General features: G+C 37.3%; 1 protein-coding gene across 2 annotated transcripts in view; it reads left to right on the top strand.

The window, feature by feature from the left end:
- ZCCHC14 (zinc finger CCHC-type containing 14) overlaps window positions 1-20,406 on the top strand; it is a 121,657-nt gene that overhangs the window by 53,493 nt on the left and 47,758 nt on the right. For both annotated transcript variants that reach the window (XM_043983343.1, XM_043983342.1), the window contains exon 3: window positions 17,592-17,665. In XM_043983343.1, coding sequence (XP_043839278.1) covers window positions 17,592-17,665 — 74 coding nt within the window. The remainder of the gene's footprint in view (window positions 1-17,591; window positions 17,666-20,406) is intronic.

The raw sequence follows: 20,406 nt of genomic DNA, 5'->3' as shown, positions 1-20,406 counted from the left end.
TAAAAGAATATAGGCAAATCAACAGATGAGGAAATTTGGTATCAGGGGTGAAGATTTAGGTTGTAGTTTGCATTTTTCTTGTAGTTACATAGATATTAAGTAAAGTAACTGTAACTAATATGTATATATTCAGAATGTCTAGTGTTCTTTCCGTTTTACCATATTGGGCATGTTATGGTTCATAGGATTAATTTATGGACTACAAAGTAGGTACAGAAATGCATATACATATAGCAAAGAAAAAATGGAAATAGCACCTTATTCACAGTCAGTATTTAGACATTTTTTTAGGATTGTCAAACATATATTCAAAGTAATTATGGACAAAAAAGTTTTAATTTCATTTTAGTTAAAGTTTACAGGAGGTAATGGTGTTCCAACAACTAAAGTTCTAGCATAATTACTTATTAGCCAACATGGTTGAGTTAGTACAGATTTCAATCTGGCAACAAGCATTTATTAAGCACTTACCATGTGTACCTCTACCTTAATGCAGCTCATATTCTTATAGGGAAAGTAATTTATAAATAGCTAGGTACATAGCAAGAGTAAATACAGAATAGCTGATGGTAATGTGAAAAGGGAAGCATTAGCAACTAGGAGGACCAGGAAATGTCTCCTGCATAAATCTTGAAGGAGACTAAGAAAACCAAGAGGTGTTGGAGTAAGGGATCAGAGTGTTATTTTGAGGAATTGCAAGTAGGCCCTTGTTGTAGCAGGATTGTAGAGTACATGGAAGGAAGTATAACGGTTTAGAGAAGACTGGAAAGGGAAGGATGAAACTATGTTATCAAGAACTTAAATTCAGAGGAACTTTATACTTGATCCTAGAGCGCAGTGGAATAGGAGGGTGACATCAAACCTATGCTTTAGAACAATCACTGTGACAGCTGAGTGAACAATGGATTAGTTAGAAGAGGTTTGAGGCAGGGAGATCAGTTAGAAAGCAATAGTCTATGCAAGAGAGACGATAAGGGCCTGAACCAATCTAAGGCTGTTGAAAAGTATGAGTAGAAAGAAGTCGTGTACAAGAGATGTTATGAAGGGCTTTGTTCAGTCATGTCTGACTCTTTGTAACCCCATGGACCATAGTACACCAGGCCTTTTCTGTCTTCCACTATTTCCCAAAGTCTGTCCATGCTCATTTTAGTTGCTTCCATGACATTATCTATCCATCTCATCCTCTATTGTCCCCTACTTTTTCCTTCAATCTCTCCCAACATCAAGTTCTTTTCCAATAACTCCTGTCTTATTACATAAATTTCAGCTTCAGTATTTGACCTTGGAGTGAATAGTCTAAATTAATTTCTTTAACTATTGACTGATTTGATCTCTTTGCTACTCAAGGAACTCTCAAAAGTCTTCTCTAGCACCATAATCCAAAAGTGTTGATTCTGCGGTGCTCAAATTTCTTTATAATCCAGCCCTCACCACCATACATTGCTACTGGAAAACCCATAACTTTGACTATATGGACCTTTGTCAGAAAGGCGATGTCTCTGCTTTTTAGTGTGAGTTTTCCTTCCACGAAGCAAGCATCTTTTAATTTCATGACTGCTGCAGTCACCATCTGCAGTGATCTTTGAACCCAAGAATATAAAATCTGACACTGCTTCCATTTCTTTTCCCTCTGTTTGCCAGGAAGTTGTGGGACCAGAAACTATTTGTTTGTTTATAACATTAAGCTTCAAGTCATCTTCTATACTCTCCTCTTTCACCTTCATCAAGAGAATTCTTAATTATTCTTCACTTTCTGCCATCAGAGGGGTATCATCCTCATATCTGAGATTGTTGATATTTCTCCTGGCAATCTTAATTCTGGCTCTTGATTTATCCACCCCGGCACTTCGAATGATATACTCGGTATATAAGTTAAATAAGTAAGGCAACAATGTACAGCCTTGTTGTACTCCTTTCCCAATCTTAAACCAATCATGTTTGGTTCTAACTTTTTACTTCTTAGCCCATATATAGGTTCCTCAGGAGACAAGTAAGATGATCCTAGTGCTTCCTTCTCTTTGAGGACTCACCACATTTGGTTTTTATCCACTACAGTCAAAGGCTTTTTTGTAGTTGATAAAGGAAAAGTAGGTGTTTTTTTCTGAAACTCTCCCTTGCTTTCTCCATAATCCAGCAAATGTTGGCAATTTGGTCTTTAGTTCCCCTGCTTCTTCAAAAAACCAGCCTACACTTCTGGTTATTCTCAGTTCACATATTGCTGAGGGCCTACCTTGTGGAATCTAAATCTTGCTAACATGTGAAATGAGTGCAGTTGTTCCTGATTTGACTGTTCTTTAGCATTGCCCTTTTTTAGGATTGGGATGTAAACTGATCTTTTCCAATCCAGTGGCTACTACTGAATTTTCCAAATTTGCTGGCTTATTGCATGCAGCACTTAATCTCTTCTACTTCTGTTAAGTCCCTAGCATTTTTGTCTTTTATCATGCCCATTTTTTCATGAAAGGTTCCCTTGATATCTCTGGTTTTCTTTGAGATCTTTTGTCTTTCCCATTCTTTTTTCTTCTATTTCTTTGCATTGCTCATCTAGGAAAACCTTATCTCTCCTTGATAGTCTCTGAAATTCAGCCTTCAGTTGAGCATATCTTTCCCTTTCTTTCTTTCCTTAGCTATTTGTAAAGCCTCATCAGACAGACATTTTTCTGTCTTCAGAATGTTTTTGTTGCTGCCTCCTGGACAATATTGCAAACCTCTGTCCATAGTTCTTCAGGCACTCTGTCTACTGGATTTAATCCCATGAATCTATTTATCACCTCCACTTCATATTCATAAGAGATACCTATATGGTCTGCTGGTTTTCCCTACTTTTTTCAGTTTGTCTAAATTGTGCAATAAGAAGCTCATGATCTGAGCCACAGTCAGCTCCAGGTCTTGTTTTAACTGACTGTATAGAGCTTCTCCACCTTTAGCTGCAAAGTATATAATCAATCTGAATTTGATATTGACCTTTTGGGTTGTTGAAAAAGAATGTTATGAGTAGTGAATTATCTTTAGTCTCTGTCCTGCTTCATTTTGTACTCCAAGGCCAAACTTGCTTGTTATCCAAATTATCTTTTGATTTCCTGCTTAATAATTCCCATCTCTTATGATGAATATAACATCTGGTGGGGGTGTTATTTGTAGATGATGTCATAGGTGTTCATATAACTGACCAACTTTGGCCTTCAGAGTATAGACTTGTATTACTATAATGTTCAATGCTTTGCCTTGGATTAGAACAAATATCATTCTGTCATTTTTGAGATTATACCTCAGTACTGCCTTTCCCACCCTTTTATTGACAATGAGGGCTACTCCATTTCTTCTAAGAGATTCTTGCCCACAGTAGTGTATGTAATGAGCAGCTAGCACAGTGAATAGAGCACTGGCCCTGAAGTTAAGAGGACCTGAGTTCAAATGTGACCTCAGACACTTACTAGCTGTGTAACCATGGGCAAGCCACTTAATCCCAATTGCCTTAAACATCTGGGGCTATCTCCAATTGTACTGATATACATCTTGTCACTGGAGCCAGATGGCTCTTGAGGAGAGAGTCAGGCTAGTGTCTTTGCACACCCCTTTCTTACTTAAATCCAATTTGTTGCAAGTTATGACATCTGTCATGCTCCTCTTTGAGAACAAAAGACAAACAAGTATATGTAATGATCAATTCCATTAAATTCACCCATTCCCATCCATTTTAGTTCACTGACACCTAAGATGTTGGTGTTTAAACTTTACATTTCCTGCTTGACCACATCCAGTTTACCTTGGTTCATAGATCTTGCACTCCAGGTTCCTGTGCAATATTGATCTTTATAACATCATACTTTATTTTTGTCACCAGATCCACAGCTGAGCTTCCTTTCAGCTTTGGCCCAGCTGCTTAATTCTTTCTGGAGCAGCTTGTAGTTGTAAGCCTGGTCTTCTCCAGTAATGTGTTGAATACCTTTTGACCTGAAGGGTTCATCTTCCAGTGTCATGTGACTCTATTACCATGTTAATACTGTGAGGGCCAAATTTAATATAGGGAGAGTTAATTGAGTGGCTCACCGTAATATTGGGGGTCCCGGAAATGAGGGACCTCTAGGTCCAAAGCTCCCTCCCCTCCAAACTGCCTTTTTAGATATTTCTCCCAGGCCAATAAGAAAGGAGCCTAACAGCCTCTTTTCCACAAATGAATCAGGTTTTATTAATGGGGATGAAATAAACAGCAATGGTGAAATTAATAAAATCAAAGACAAGGGAATAGGGAAAAAGAAATATGGATAATCCTCCTAACTCTAACCTAAGTCTATACAATCCCCAAACTCGCTTCCAGTTCAGCTAATTCAAAAGAGCAGGGCTCATATGTTAACTCACCACCTGGGGTCCGTAGCTTCAATGGAAAACCAGCTTTGCAGCCAGGGCCCGAAGGACTGTCTGCTCCTGCTGCTCGCACTGGAAGAAGAGAGTCACTCTGGAAAAGACTCATCAAACGTTTACTCTTCCTCCCCCAAAAGGGGAGGTCCTTCAAAACTGCCTGTGGAGAGTGGTTTCTCCTGCTGACATCAGCAGTCACTCAGGGCAGGCCAGGTATAGCCCATCCCAGTCAGTCAGCCAAATTCCAATAATCTTACCACAATACTGTCCATGGGATTTTCTTGGCATAGATACTGGAGTGGTTTGCCATTTCCTTCTCTTGTCAGAACTTTCCCCTATGACCTGTCCATCTTGGATACAGTTCTTAGTTCCATTGAGCTACGCGCAAGCCCCTCTACCACAAGGCAGCAACCCAGGAAGGGATTAGGAAGGTAGAAGACAAGATCTACCAGTGGACTGGTAGGGTCAAGAATGACACAGAGATTGTGAGCCTGGGTGAAGATGGAGGATGATGGTGCCCTGAAATGTAAACATAGTGCCATAGGGAAGTTCAGAAGGGAAGAGGGCTTGGACGAAAAAGATGATGAACTCTGTTTTGAACATGTTGAATTTGAGATGCCTATAAGAACATCCAGGTCCAGATTCTAAGAGGCAGTTGTGACTGTATTTTATCGAGAGATTATGGCTGAATGCTTAGGTCTGGGAATCATTTGCATGAATCAGGGAAGAGTAGTGTCATGAAAACCCAGAGAGAATATATAAAAGGAAAAGATCATTGATAGTGTCAGATGTTGTAGAGAGATTAAGAGACTCAGAACTAAGAGGGTAGGGATAGGGGTGGGGGGTGGGAAGGCCATTGAATTTGGCAATTAATAAAAGATCACTGATTACTTTGGAGAGAGCAATTTCACTTGAAGTCAAAATTTCCTAAGTGGAGAGGAAGTGGCCACACAGATTGGAGGTTTTCTGAAGGAGTTTAGGTAAGAAAGAAAGGAGAGATCTAGAATAGTAGACATTTTCCCCCTTTAAAAAAAAAGTAATACTAGATTATTCCATTTATAGTCATTTCTTAATTAGACTATTGGACAGGAGCAGTATGGTTGATAATTCAAAATGTCACCCTAAAAATTATTTATGTTGTTTTTTAAATGAGTTTTGTACTTTGATTTGATTGAATATGGGTGCCCTAATCCAGGGCTTCTTAAACTTTTTCCACATGCAACCCCTTTTTGCCCAAGAATTTTTTTACACAACATATATATATAGATATATAGATATAGATATATGAAATAGATATACATAACTTTTGTTTTTTGTTTTTGGGGGGTTTTTGCGGGGCAGTAGGGGTTAAGTGACTTGCCCAGGGTCACACAGCTAGTAAGTGTCAAGTGTCTGAGGCCGGATTTGAATTTAGATCCTCCTGAATCTAGAGCTGGTGCTTTATCCACTGCACCACCTAGCCGCCCCCGATATATCTTTTTGCTGTTGCCATTTTTTTTTGCGACCCCCACATTCAGTCATGTAACCCCATATAGGGTCACAACATAGTTTAAGAAGATAGGCCCTAATCTTGTAATATATTTAAAAAATAAGGAAGTCTAATTATGTAGGCTACAGTGCAGCATTTGGAATGTTGTACAGTTTACTCATCTTAAACCCACTGCTAAAGTTCTTGGAACCTATTTCACATGGTATTTGAGAAGATTCTGAGTCTTATAAAAACCTCCACAACTTTCTATGTAAGTTTCTTTTTTGTGGCTTTCCTTCGTACTCATAGTAATTTTGCAAAAGGATATGTACTGCTACTTATATTTTATTTCTCAGATTTAAAGTACTTATCCAGGTCAACTTTTAAGAAAGATTGATAGTCTCTATCTTTCTCAGAAAAACAAACAAATAAAAATCTGATTAAGAACAACTTAAAACATTCCTGTGATTAGATTTAACTGTACAGTTTATTATTTACTATGAAATCTGTCATTGGGTAACATCTAAAAAACCCCCACCAACTTTCTTACGAAAAAGTTTTTTAAAAATCAGTATTTTATTTTCTTCAAATTATATACAGGTTAAATATATCTTTGTTTTTCAAAGCTTGCAATAGAGAACAGTAGTGGGTAACCTTTCAGCCACAGGAAGTCAACTATGACTAACAGGGCTAGGTTGGTCCTAAAGAAGGACATTTATTATATTTTTTTTCACCCAGAAATATCCATTTGATGTTTATTCCCTTTGACCCAGAGACACCACTGCAGGACATCTATCTTAAGTAAGGAAAGAAAGAGGCTTTGTGTACAGCAAAATATTTATTAGAAGCACTTTTTGTGGGAGCAAAGAACTGGAAACATTGAAGATGAGATGCCTGTTGACTGGGGGATGGCTAAATAAATTGTAACATAAATGCAATGGAATATTATTTTGCTGTAAGAAACAGTGAGCAAACAATACAGATAGTCATGTGAAATCTTACATGATCTGATGCAGATTGAAGCAAGCAGAGCCATGAAACCATATAAACAATAACTACAATATAAATGGAAAGAACTACAGAATAATTGAAAATGAATGGAAAAATATAAAGAACAGTCTTGGCCCCAAAAAAAGAGATACCAGAAGACACTTCATGCCACTGTACTAATTCCCACTGCTTTGCAGACATGGGGGATTCACAGGTGTGAAATATTGCACATAATGTAAGTTTTAAAAAATATATATTGATCAGTTTTGCTGAAATTTAAAGAATTCCTCTTTTCTTTTTACTCCCCCCTCCCCACAAAGAACAAAATTCTTTCTTATAAAGGATGACTCTCTGAGGAGAGATCATTCCATTTATCTTTTTGAAGCAGAATGTCATAGGTGAGGATGCCAGAGATAGTTGGGGTCTTAAGACAGAGGTGATGTTTTTGCAGGTCCTGCTTAGTGTCATGTAAGAAATTTCGAGGACATCCAAGTAGAGTAGATCATGGCTATTGCTTGTCATCCACCATTTAGAATTAATTTTAGGTTGTGGTATTTTAGTAGAATGCCACACTGATTCCCTGACCTGTGAATTGCTAACTCTTGTTATATCTTTAACAACCCATTCTTTTTTTTTTTTTTTTTTTTTTTTTTTTTTTTTTTTTTTAGTGAGGCAATTGGGATTAAGTGACTTGCCCAGGGTCACACAGCTAGTAAGTGTTAAGTGTCTGAGGCCGGATTTGAACTCAGGTACTCCTGACTCCAGGGCCGGTGCTCTATCCACTGCGCCATCTAGCTGCCCCAACAACCCATTCTTACTAGATAAATTCTGCTTGCCAAACAGTACTAAAGAAGCATGCCCAGCTTCATCCCCATAAATTTTAGAGTGAAAAGTGTTAAGAGAAATCACCTTCAGGGGCAGCTAGATGGCGCAGTGGATAGAGCATGGGCCCTGGAGTCAGGAGGACCTGAGTTCAAATGGGGCCTCAGACACTTAACACTTACTAGCTGTGTGACCCTGGGCAAGTCACTTAACCCCAATTGCCTCACTTAAAAAAAAAAGAGAAATCACCTTCAGAATCAAAGACAAAGTGATTGGGTTGCAAATAAGTTGAATTTAATGCTTTGTGCATGATTATGATCCACAATATTTGGGTCGCTTCTACCACCACCCTCACCCCATTTATTTTGGTCTAGGGAAAGGAAAACAAGACTTAAGAGTCAAAAGACCTTTAAGCCTGAGCCTCAGTTTATTGATTTGTAAAATGAGTATAATAATGTTTACCTTATTCCACATAAACACAAAAGCACTTATATAACTGTGAAGTATAGTAAGGCTTATTATCATTCGCTTCTGCTCTAAGGAGTTGGAACTAAAATGAATAATAGTGCCCAGAATTTGTATATTAATACTTAGGAAAAATACTTCTCTGAATGTTTTCTTATTACACCTTTATAACTTTGTAAGATAGATTAGAACAAGAAGTTTTAATTTTCCCAAGGTTGTTTTTTTTTTCCCAACAAACATTTATTTTATTTTTTCCAGTTATATGTAAAGGTAGTTTTCAACATTCATTTTCATAAGATTTAGAATTGGCATACCTTGTTGATAGCAGCACTTAGCACTAGAAATGTTCTTTGCTCTAGTTTTCTTTTTATTAGGAGTTTCTTACCCCCTTCACTTCCAGCTTCCTTTCCTTCTGCTCTCAGGAATACTACTATGTTTACTTAATTATGTGTTGATTCAATTATAAAAATGAGGATTAATTGCAGATAATAAATTTTTATTGAAGTCAACACTGACTTTTAAGCCCTCTGAAATATAGCATGCCTTATTGAGAAAAATTTGGACATTTCTGTTACACTTTTTGTACAGGAAAAGAATGGCTAGAAAAGGAAAAAGAAGAGATGGTTTTTGCCTGATACTATTAATTTTTCCTCCTCCCAGAAATTCAGGCCTACTAGCTATAAATGTATTGTTTTCTCACTGCCAAGTTTGACTGACTGACCTGACCTATCTACAGTTCCACTCTCTTTTGTTGATCTTTCTTCTTGAGGCTGTCCTGTCCTCTCTGACATCAGTGTTCTTTGTTGATATATTAGAATCCAATCTCAGACTCACTGTTCCTAACAAGAAGAGTGTGAAGGTAGAGTTTGGAGGTGACCCATGTAATCTTGGGCCTCTGGTCAAGAATACAAAGAAGTAGATATCCTGTAGGGATTCTCTTCATCTTGGAGATGAATGGAGTCATGCATTTTCTTGCAACTGTATCACAGGGCTTAAAAATTCTGTCACTGAGACAGAGAAAGGCAACTTTGCCTACATAGTAACATATGGCCATTTCAAGGCTTGATGATAATGCTTGGAAAGAACTATATGCTATGCCTAATACAAAGCCCTTCCCAATAATTTAGTAGGAATCTGTTTCAGCAATAATGAAACAAAAAAAGGCAGCTGACTGTAGATTAAACTATGCCATTTTATTGAAGCTCTAATACAAAGCACAATGCAGATTGGTCTGAAGATTTTGAAAAGGTCTCAACAAACATTTAAGTCCTGCAGTATGAAAGCCTTTTCTTTGAAAACAGCTGAATAATATCCATCTGTTTTTCACATTTTCCTGTCCAGATATGAGTCACTTCCCACTTTGAGTCCAGATGGAGAGGTTTTGTGTGTGTGTGTGTGTGTGTGTGTGTGTGTGTGTGTGTGTGTGTTTTCATAAACCCTGATATTATGGAGCCCTGGAACACGTAGGTAGACATGTGGTATTTTTGTGGCCAGTAAAAATGCTGACTACATCATTCTCTTCTTTGGCTTTTATGTTGTACTGTTTAAGAAAGCTAAAGGATATAGATGAGAGTGATTGTATTGTGGTTAAGGATTTTTTGAAAGCTGATTTTGAAAAGCATAAAACCGAATTATTTACTGACAATCTGAAGAAGTAAAACAGCATTGAATAATTTCACTTAAATGGAAATATAGAAGTGTTTGCCCTACAAAACAGAACTTTCTGTGTCTTGATTTCAGGGTCTTCAAAAGTACATGCTAACTCTGATATAACTTTGGAAAGTTGAGGGGAGTGGATATAGAATTATATCTGCGAATCTGTGAGGTATTAAAATATAATTACTATGGTGTGTATATGCACACCAAGTTAATGGATAATTAGTGGTTAATAAAGTTAACTACTAAATGGGGCTACCCTTGCCTCTCTCCCCATAAAACTTTCTTCTCATCTGTTAAATCTCAAACATTTCTTCTAGAATTCATCTGAATGTTGCTATAAGAGTAGATGTTATAGCATCATTACTTAATATTTTTAACAGCATTAATTGTTTAATTTGAAGGGAACATAAAGCCATATATTATTTAAGATACCTTGTGAAATGTATTTATCCTTCAAGTGAAATTAATTTAAGTGGCAGTTTATTGTGGAACTAAAGTGAGGAAGCAAAAACCTGGATTCTAGTCCCCATTCTTCCCACTAATGGTTTTAGTCATCACACTAACTAGCTGTGGGACCTTTGTCAAGTTCATCTGTCTAGGTCTTCAGCTTTAAAATGAAGGTTGGACTCTATGACCTCTAAGGACCCTTCCAACTTTAATATTCTGTGAATCTACATATAATTGAATTGCATGCCTAGCGATCATCTATATTTAATGTTATTTATACATTGATTAAACTGTGGGTTGAAATACAAATTCTTCAAAGGTGAATAGTATGTTTTATCATTGGTTCTGGAATTCTGTTTGGTCATTACACTGATAAAGAGACCAGCACAATAGTTTTCCATCACATTTCTAAAACATAACCTCTTTATCCATTCTCCAATTTATGGGCACTCCCTTAGATTCTCATTCTTTGTCACCCCCAAAAGAACTATAAATATTTTTGTATAGCCTTAGAATTTGTTTTTCTTAGAATTCTACCCTCCCTCTAATTCCTCCCCCTTTTTCCCTTTCTTTATTTCCTCTGTTAAATGAAATATATTTCTTTATCCAGCTAGACAGAGTTAGATAAAAGTGAGGTGTGAGGTTCAGGTGTCAGCTGCTTCCCTCCCATTCCCTTCTCCTTGATTCTTTAAACATCAATTTGTACATCCTGATTTTTTAACATAATTTTCCCTGACTTTCCTTTCCCTTCTCTCCCCTCTCCTCTGCCCCCAGATTTATATTCCTTTCTCCCTCTTCATTCTTTTCTTAAGATCATCAAGACATTACAAAGCCATTCTCAGGCCTTATCTGATTGGACTCCTATATAGGACACATGTATAATTTCCCCATACTTATAAGCAATTTATCCTTGATAAGTTCTTTGTCATTGTTCACCCATTTTTCACCCTTACTGTAGCATTATACTCATTTTTGCTGTGTAAGTTATTCTTAATTGTAGTAATATTCTTTGCCTTCTAGATGATCATATTCTGAGTTCTCTACTTCTTCATAATGGTTACTGGCAAGTCATGTGTGATCTGTTATGGCTTCTTGGTCCTCGAATTCCTTCTTTTACTGGCCGCTTGCCATATTTTTTCTTTTTGATCCGGAAACTTTGGATTTTGGTTATGTGTCTGGGAGTTTCTATTTTGAGGTTTCTTTCTGGTGAATTCTTTTCATTTTCACTTTACCTGTTTCTAAGAGATCTGCTCAGTTTTCTTTTAAGATTTCTTGAAATACGATATCTAGGCTTTTTTCCCCCAGTCATGGCATTCGGATAGTTTAAATTATTTCTCCTTAGTCTGTCTTCCAGGTCAGTTGATTTTTTTTTTTTACTATGAATACCTTACATTTCTTCTATTTTTTTCAGTCTTTTGACTTTGTTTTAATATTTTTTGTTGCCCCGTGAAGTCATTGGCTTCAATTTGGTCCATTATAATTTTCAGGGACTTTGTCATTTGGGCAAGGTTTTGTACCTCTGGTGCCAAGCTGTAATTCTTTGTTCCATAGCCCATGCCATTTCTTTTCCAATTTTTTCTTCAAGCACTCTCATTCCATTTATAAAAACCTTTTTTTTAACTCTTGCTTCAGCTCTTCCAATAATTATACTTGTTTGTTCCCAAGCTGTGTTTTTATCTGAAGCATTGCTTGTAGAAGTTTTGGAATCATTGTTTTCTTCTGTATTTGTGTCTTCAATGTCCCTGCCACCATGATATCTCATTATGATGGGATTGTTTTTCTGTTTATCCATTTCTGGAGTTTACTTCTGACTTAGGACTTGATGTTAGGGCTGGACTCAGCCACACTTCTAGAGGAAAGGTCTGGGCTGGTCCTGTTGTTATATTATTGGAAATTTGAGAGTTGTGTTGTTCCAGGATCTCAGGGACAGGCTGAGAACTTGCAAGCTTTCAGCGTTAACCAACTGGTGTGATTCAGGGCAAAGTCTGATTGCTGCTCTCCTGGTCTGAGCTCTCCAAGTTCCTCACCTGGATTTGAGTCTGAATAAGAATAGATACTGCTGGACTCAGCCCCATTAGCCAGCTGGCAATCTCTGTTGGTTCAAAGTAGCAGAATTGTCGACTCCCTTTTGGTCTGGGATAGCTCCCTTGGGCTGGGCTGATGGTGGAAAAGGAGATCCTACTCAAATCCTGTGGCTCTGAGCCACACCTCTGCTGCTGTTGCTGCTGCTGCTGCTTTCTGAACATCCTTCCTTAGTAAACTTCCCAGGGCCTTCCTCTCTGAGAATGCCTAGCTTTACATGGAGCTCCCCTTTCTCTCTGCATCCTGGATCTGTGACCTAAAACTAGATTGTGAGTGGCAAAGCTGTCACTTGTCACCTCTAGTTATTGTGGTTCCCTGGTGTATGTCTGGCCTATCCCCTTGTCCTGGTACAAAGCCTCTCCCAGGCCACCCCAGTGTCTGAGGACTTCCTGTTCTGTTTCCCTATGCTGAGCTGGGCTGAAAAAATGACTCAATGTGACTTCTTTGGATTTGATCTGGTGCATTTTCTAGTTCTATTTGGAGGAGTTTGTGGAGGGGAGCTCACTGTGCTTCCTATCATTCCAACATCTTTGCTCTGCCTCTACACTGTTATTTCTTTCTTTCTTTCTTTCTTTTTTTTTTTTTGGCGGGGCAATTGGGGTTAAGTGACTTGCCCAGGGTCACACAGCTAGTAAGTGTTAAATGTCTGAGGTCAGATTTGAACTCAGGTCCTCCTGACTCCAAGGCTGGTGCTCTCCACTGCGCCACCTAGCTGCCCCCTACACTGTTATTTACAAAAGCCTAAGTGACCATCTCAAACCTTCATTGACAGTATCCTCAATACATGGATAGATTATTCTCATGATTTTATAGAAATGAGAAAGTAAGCATATGGGTCAGATGGGGTTACATTTCCTCATTTGTCTTTTGGGGGCAATGATAAATGATTCCCCCCTGCCCCAAGCATTTGGTATTCTCCCTTCTTTCAGATATTTTGAGAATCCATCTCTTGATACCTACAACTTAAACCTTCTTGGTCTAGTTCAGCTGCTGTTCTCTTCTTTGTCTTCTTTACATCTGTTTCTGCTTTCTCTTGTAGCTTATTGGGAGCTCTAGTGTTAGAGTTCAAATGTGGTAAATCTACTATCATAAAGGAAGAAAAGAATTTGAGGGAAGAAACTTTATCTTTGTGTTCCTCCTTTCAGTTTCATCTTCGATGAATCCTAGGGATGATTTGGCTGAGTTGGATCTTTTTGTAAAGCCTTCTGTAAACTAACTTTTCTCTCTACTACTTTTTGCAGTTTTATAAGGCAGCATTGCATATCCTCTCCCAGATGGCTCAAAACTGGCTTTTTGAGGCTGGGCAAGTAATTTAACCTCTGTCTGACTCAGTTTCCCTAGGGATAATAATAGCACCTGTCACAGGCTTGTTAGAGTTGTTATGAGAATCAGATAAGATAATATTTGTAAAATGTTCAGCAGTGTCCTATGTGTCTAGGCTCTTAGTAAATGTTTGTTCTCTCCCCCATCTTAAAATTTCACAATACAAATTTGTCTCCTAAATTGCTGTTGACCTTGTCTTTTGTAAACTTCTGCTTGGCAAGGTGATCAAATGGCTGAGGTGTGGTGTCTAGCTTCTTTTAGTGCTTCATTATTGCTATTGAATTACAATGGTTAAAATGCTTTGGGGTGTTGTGATACTGTCATATTGATTTCTGTTCTTTTATCTGTTTATTAATATTAATATAACTCATTTTAATCAGGTGAATTAAAGGAAAAATAGCATTATGAGACTAAAGACTATCATAAAAGTAATCAAAATTATTCAGTATGGGGTTAAAAAGTACATCAGTAGAATGATATAGCAAAGCAAGAAACAAATACAGTCAAAAATTTATCCATGCTTGATAAACCCATGAATATGAATTACTTAGAAGCAATCCTTTTTTGACAAAAACTTCTGGGAAAACTGGAAAGCAGTTAGGTAGAAATTAAGTTTAGAACATATTGGTATGTTACACCGTAGTAAGCTCAAAATGGATCTTCAGTCTACATCTAAAAGGTGATACCATTTTTTTAAGTGGGAGAGAATAAGAGGGAAGCACCTTTCATAGCTATAACAAAGTGGAGAATTTTTAACCAAACAAGGGGGAAAGGAAATCATAAAAGAAAGAAACAGATACTTTTAATTACCTAAAATTTTAAAAAACTCTAACAGAAAATTAATAAAGATAGAATAAGAGAAATTGTGGGATGGGGGAGAGATCCTTCCATCATATACCACTAATAAGTCTAATAACCAAAATGTAGGGAATCGTCTGTCTTTTTATCCATCTATGTGAATATATATCTCTCCAGAAACCATTTCCCAACAGGTACGTTTTCAAAGGGAGAATTGCAGATTCTAAATGTCCATTTGAAAACTTGTTCTAAATAATTAAGAGTAAGAAGCAGTGCAAGTTAAAATAACTTGAGGTTTTGCTTCCTGTCACCAACAAATGTCACCTGATCACTAACAAATGGGAACAGTAAGGTATTTGAGAGGCTGTGCATAGAAACACTATGTGGTGGAATTCTGAATTGGTCCAAACCATTCAGAATAGAAATTTGTAATCATATGAAGAAAGTGTCTAACTCCATCATTCATGTGTTCTTTATCCTAGACAGAGATCCAATATTTACCAAAATATCCATGGCAGGATTCTTTGTAAAGAACTGGAAACAAAGTGGGTGTCCTTCAGTTGCAGAGGGGTTTAGTTTAATGGGGTTGCTAATATTCTCCGTGCAAAGAGTACTTTATGGGGGCAGCTAGGTGGTGCAGTGGATAGAGATTGCTATGCTCGGAGCCAGGAAAACCTGATTTCAAATATGACTTCTGATACTTAATAGCTGTATGAAGTTGTTCATTTATACAGTCATCATTATTTCCTTCTAGTCTATTGTCAGCAGACTTAAACAAAAAAATTTCCCCCTAAATTTGGCCATATCTATTTAGGTTTTAAGTGACCTTTTCTTTTACTGGCTGATGAGTTAAAGCATTGGTTTGGCTAGGAGATATCTAGATTTGATACCAGTCTGTGATGTTAATGATAAAATTTGTATTTTAGCTAGACTTCCACAATATTATGTGTAAAAAATTACCTGCTTCCACATATTCAGTAATCAATAAGAATTTATTAAATTTCTAGTATGTGCCAAGCACTGTACATAGTCTGAATTTTCAGTAACACTGCCCTTGTTGTTGTCCTTCATACAAGACACTCTGTCTTCTGAAACTCTGCCTTTTCATTTCATACCCAGGATGAGAAACTCTTCTTCCCTCTGCCTCCTGACTTCCCTGGCTTCCTTTTTTTTTTTTTTTTTTTTAAGTGAGGCAATTGGGGTTAAGTGACTTGCCCAGGGTCACACAGCTAGTAAGTGTTAAGTGTCTGAGGCAGGATTTGAACTCAGGTTCTCCTGACTCCAGGGCCAGTGCTCTATCCACTGCGCCATCTAGCTGCCCACCCTGGCTTCCTTTTAAGACTCAGATCAGATTCTACATTCTGCAAGAGGCATTTCCTGGGGGACACTTGACCCTCTTCCCTCTGGGGTTACTTCCTGCTCACATCATATGTCTTTGTTTAAATGTTGTCTCCCCCATTAGAATATGAGTTCCATGAGAGGAGGGACCATGTTTCTACCTTTCTTTGAATCTCCAAACAGTGCCTGGCACATAGTACATAGTCACTTCATAAATGCTTGTTGACTGACTGACTGACTGACCAACTGACTGCTAGTTCATGGAGATACCAAGACAAAAATGGCATATAGTCTTTGCTCCTCAGGAGTTTCCCAAAAAGGGAAAAACATGCAGATGTGAATATGTGCCAAATAAGTTCAAATTACTATATGATACTTTAGAGGAGGGGCAAGCATTAGCAGGGAAAGCTTCATTGAGGAGGAAGAGTTTAAGCTGAGTCTTGAAGGAAATAAAAGATTCTGTGAGGTTGAGGTAAAGAGAAGGGTGTAGATGGCGTGAGGATAGCCAGTACAAAGGTTCATAGCTGAGAGATGGAATCCTGTGTATGAGGAACCTCAAGAAGGCCAGTGTAGCTGCACCATAGAGTACATGGGAGGGAGAAGTGTGTTATAAGGCAAAGCTTCTTAAACTGTGGGGGTCGAGAATAATTTGACAACAGTAAAAACTTCTTTATACCTATTTTGTATACCTATATACCCAGAGTTGCAAAAAACTTCTTGGGCAAAAAGGGGCCAAGAGTATGAAAAGTTTAAGAAGCCCTTTTGTCAAGTACTTTGTGAAAAACCAGAAAAGCAGCAGGCAAGGCCCTCAAGGAACAAACGTCTTCTGTAAGTAGTTCTGCTATGTTTATTGAGAAAAGGTGATAGGAGCAGGTTGTTTTCATTTGTATGCTTGTTGGAAATTTGTCTTTTAAAAATTATAGCTTTGGGGGCAGCTAGGGGGCGCAATGGATAGAGCACTGGCCCTGGATTCAGGAGGACCTGAGTTCAAATCCAGCCTTAGACACTTGACAGTTAGCTGTGTGACCCTGGGCAAGTCACTTAACCCTCATTGCCCTACAAAAACAAAAACAAATTATAGCTTTTTACTTTTTTGTATTATAAATTCAATATTTAACAAATCCTTGCTTGGTTTTTCACAAATAGCATCTTGTCCTGGTTACTGCTGCTTCCAATAAAGATTACATTATTATCACTGCCACAGTTTTGATCTGTTGAGAACTAGACCATTATTTCCTGGATATACATCAATTTATACATTATTGAATTGGTGATTTTAAAATTCATGATTAAATTTTTTATTACTTCAGAGTTGCTACTTTATTTTTTTCCATTCCTTTCCCAACTAGCTCTATCATTGCTACTCCTGCATATTCTGATACTTGGTATTTTACTTGCCTACTTCTCTCTACTCAGGGTCCTTAATTCCAGAATGTTTTTCAAAAGTTGTAGAATAGGTGCCCTTAAATAACTTATTGGGCAGCTAGGTAGTGTAGTGGATAGAGCACTGGCCCCGGAATCAGAGAGACTCATCTTTGTAAGTTCAAATCTGGCCTGAGACACGGACTAGCTGTGTGACCCTAGGCAAGTCACTTTACCCTGTTTGCCTCAGTTTTCTCATTTATAAAATGGGCTGAAGGAGGAATGGCAGACCACTCTAGTATTTTTGCCAAGAAAACTCCAAATGTGGTCACAAAGAGTTGGACACAACTGAAAATGACTGAACAACAAAAAGTAACTTATTGATCACTTTGAGTCTTCTTTTGAAAATTGCTGAAAGCAGGGTAGTTAATAAAATTATTTGCATCAATTTAATTTCAGGATTTTTTTTCTTTTGCAGTGAGTGTTGAAAAGATAGAACTGAAGGGATTATCACATAAGAAAAATGAAAGAAATGTTGAATGTTCCTTTGAGGTAAGGTTTTAAATTCTCCTTTGTTAAAAAAGATATGGAAAATATTTTGGTTTTTTACTTCATGACAATTATCAGTGCAACAATTTTATTTTAGTATGTATCTCATGGGGCCTCCAACATTCTCAGCCCCCAGTTAGCTGCCCCAAATTCTAATTTTTTTATGGATCAGAATCCTTTCCAAACCATAGCTTATTATCTCCTACTGATCAGTCAATAGGATGACACACTTTGATCAAAACAAAAGTATACTAATTAAATGGCAATGTAAGAAGTAAACTCACCATAGAATAGTTTCTCCCCAATTATAGCCCCTCCCCAATAAGCCTTGAACTTACTCTCCCATAATTACATATATATGCATTTGGAAGAGTGGACCTTGATCATGAGGGACAGCCACACATGGGGAACATGTGAAGAGATGCGTATGGAAGATCAGCCTACACATTTGAGCCTGCAGAGCTGCCAATGTCTTCTAATGTCATCATCTTTTTTGCCTGACATGCTCTCCACTGAGCATTTCTCTCTGCTTATTCTCCATTGGCTATTGCTCTCTATTCTAGCAGGTTGCCAACTCTGGACATTTTCAGGGTCACCTAATACTCTGAACAACTTTCAACATAGATGCTAGAGCTACCACTCTTTTAACCACTTTGTTATCTATGTTGAGGTAATCAAATGAGAGAATATTTGTAAAGAGCCTAGCATAATGCCTGGCCTATAGGAGACACTATATAAAGTCTTATTTCCCTTCTTCCCTCTTGCAGCCTCCCCCACTTCTCTCTCTCTCTCTCTCTCTCTCTCTCTCTCTCTCTCTCTCTCTCTCTCTCTCTCTCTCACTCACACACACACACACACACACACACACACACACACACACTGCTTGGTAAGCCTCTCTTGTAAAAGAAGAGAGCTATAGTTCTTTCTTTGATAGAGATGAAACAGTTTTAAAGTCACTTAGACATGATAATCTCTCTGTAACCATCTTCTCCTGGCCTGCATCTCTAGCAAAAAAAAAAAAAAAGTAACCAGTAACTACAGATCTTATTAATTCATTAAAATCTTTGAGAATGATTTAAGCCCATGTTGAGGGAAGGGTTAATGAAAATATGAGAATAGAATTAGGCAAGTTTTCATAGATTGAAAACTTTTCCATGTAAGACTGAATTGTCAGTCACATATCACATAATTCACTGAAAGGTAGATTAAAGCAAAGGTTTGAGTTCTCAGTGGTTTGTCTACTTTTACCTTTTCTGATCTTTTAAGCCAGGTATGAATGGCTAATCCTGCTATAACTGATAGGCCACTGCTGTGGGAAGCTCCTGCTTTCACTTCTAAACCCTCCTGAGTAAAAGGCTGCTATGTTAAAGAAAGGTGATAGTTAATTCAGTATAACAGAGCACAGTAATAGATGTTCATAATCCCAAAGAAAATGTTAAACTATATTTCCATATACTTTTTTAAGATGGCAAGGTCAGCAAATTGGCAAAGATTATAAAATATGCTAATGTCAGTGTCGATGGGGCTAGAGAAAAAACAGATGCACTAATACACTCTTAGTGGAGCTATAAATCTAGCCATTCTGAAAAGCACTTTGAATTATCCTATGAAAAATTATGGAACTGTTCATACCCTTTAACCCATAGATTACACTAGTAGGCATCTACCCTAAAGAGATCAAAGCCAGAAAGATTCCATATACCAAAATATTAATAAAGCAGAACTTTTTCTGGTAATAAAAAAACTGAAAATAAAGTAAATTCCTATCAGTTGGGGGCTGGCTAAATAAATTGTGGTATATTAATGTAATGGAACATTCCAGTGTTTTAAGAAATGGTACATATGAAGATTTCAGAGAAGACTAGGATAGCTTACTTAACTGATAGAAAGTGAGATAGGCAGCTTAGATAAGGGATATACACCATTACTACAGGGTGGTCCAAAAGTGATGAAGGGGTTTCAGTATTTAATACCTCCTTTATTTTTTGTTTTTAATTTATGATACCACAGTGTCATATATAGTATATGTAGGAAATTAATTTCTATTGCACATGAAAAAAGCAAATCTCATAAATGGTGAAAAATAAAGAAAAAATAATTTTCAAAAAGTTGTTACAACATTATGACTTTTGGCCCACCTGGTATAACTATGTAACTGGAAGGAAGAGGGAAAAGAAGGCAATTGAATGCTATGTAATTCTATTGATTAAACTTGGCCACAGAGAATAGTTGCAGAAGTTTATGGCTATGAAATGTTGCATATGTTTATTGAAATGTTGATGTATTTGTTTTGCTTAACTGCTTCTTTCTTTTTTTAATTTTTGTTACTTTGGCTCACTAAATAGAGGTTGGAGAGTGATGGAATAGGATATAAATGATATCAACAAAAATGAGACTTTAAATAAAAAGTTTTGTGTTCACATGGGAAAGTTTCCTTTATTTGGAAAACTTCTATCAAATATTATCTTCCCCAACAGTGCCAGATAAATGAACTGTTGCTGTATGTAATAACTTGGTGATCATTTAGTGTATAAATCTCCAAATAATTTCGGTTTTGGGAAAACAACTTAACTAGTCCAAAAGTAATTGAATTTTTGAACTATATTTGTTGACGAATCACTCTAAATAATTGGAGAAGACTATACCCATTGACACCATCATATTTGGAGAGGCACAGTGTATTTGATAGAGTTCGCCTTAGAATCAGGAAGATTTGGATGCAAGTCCCATTTCTCAAACATTGT

Source organism: Dromiciops gliroides, chromosome 2 (assembly GCF_019393635.1).
Source record: "Dromiciops gliroides isolate mDroGli1 chromosome 2, mDroGli1.pri, whole genome shotgun sequence".
Classification (NCBI taxonomy): domain Eukaryota; kingdom Metazoa; phylum Chordata; class Mammalia; order Microbiotheria; family Microbiotheriidae; genus Dromiciops; species Dromiciops gliroides.
Note: the sequence above shows the minus strand (reverse complement) of the source record. Positions and strands in the feature narration are given on the sequence as shown.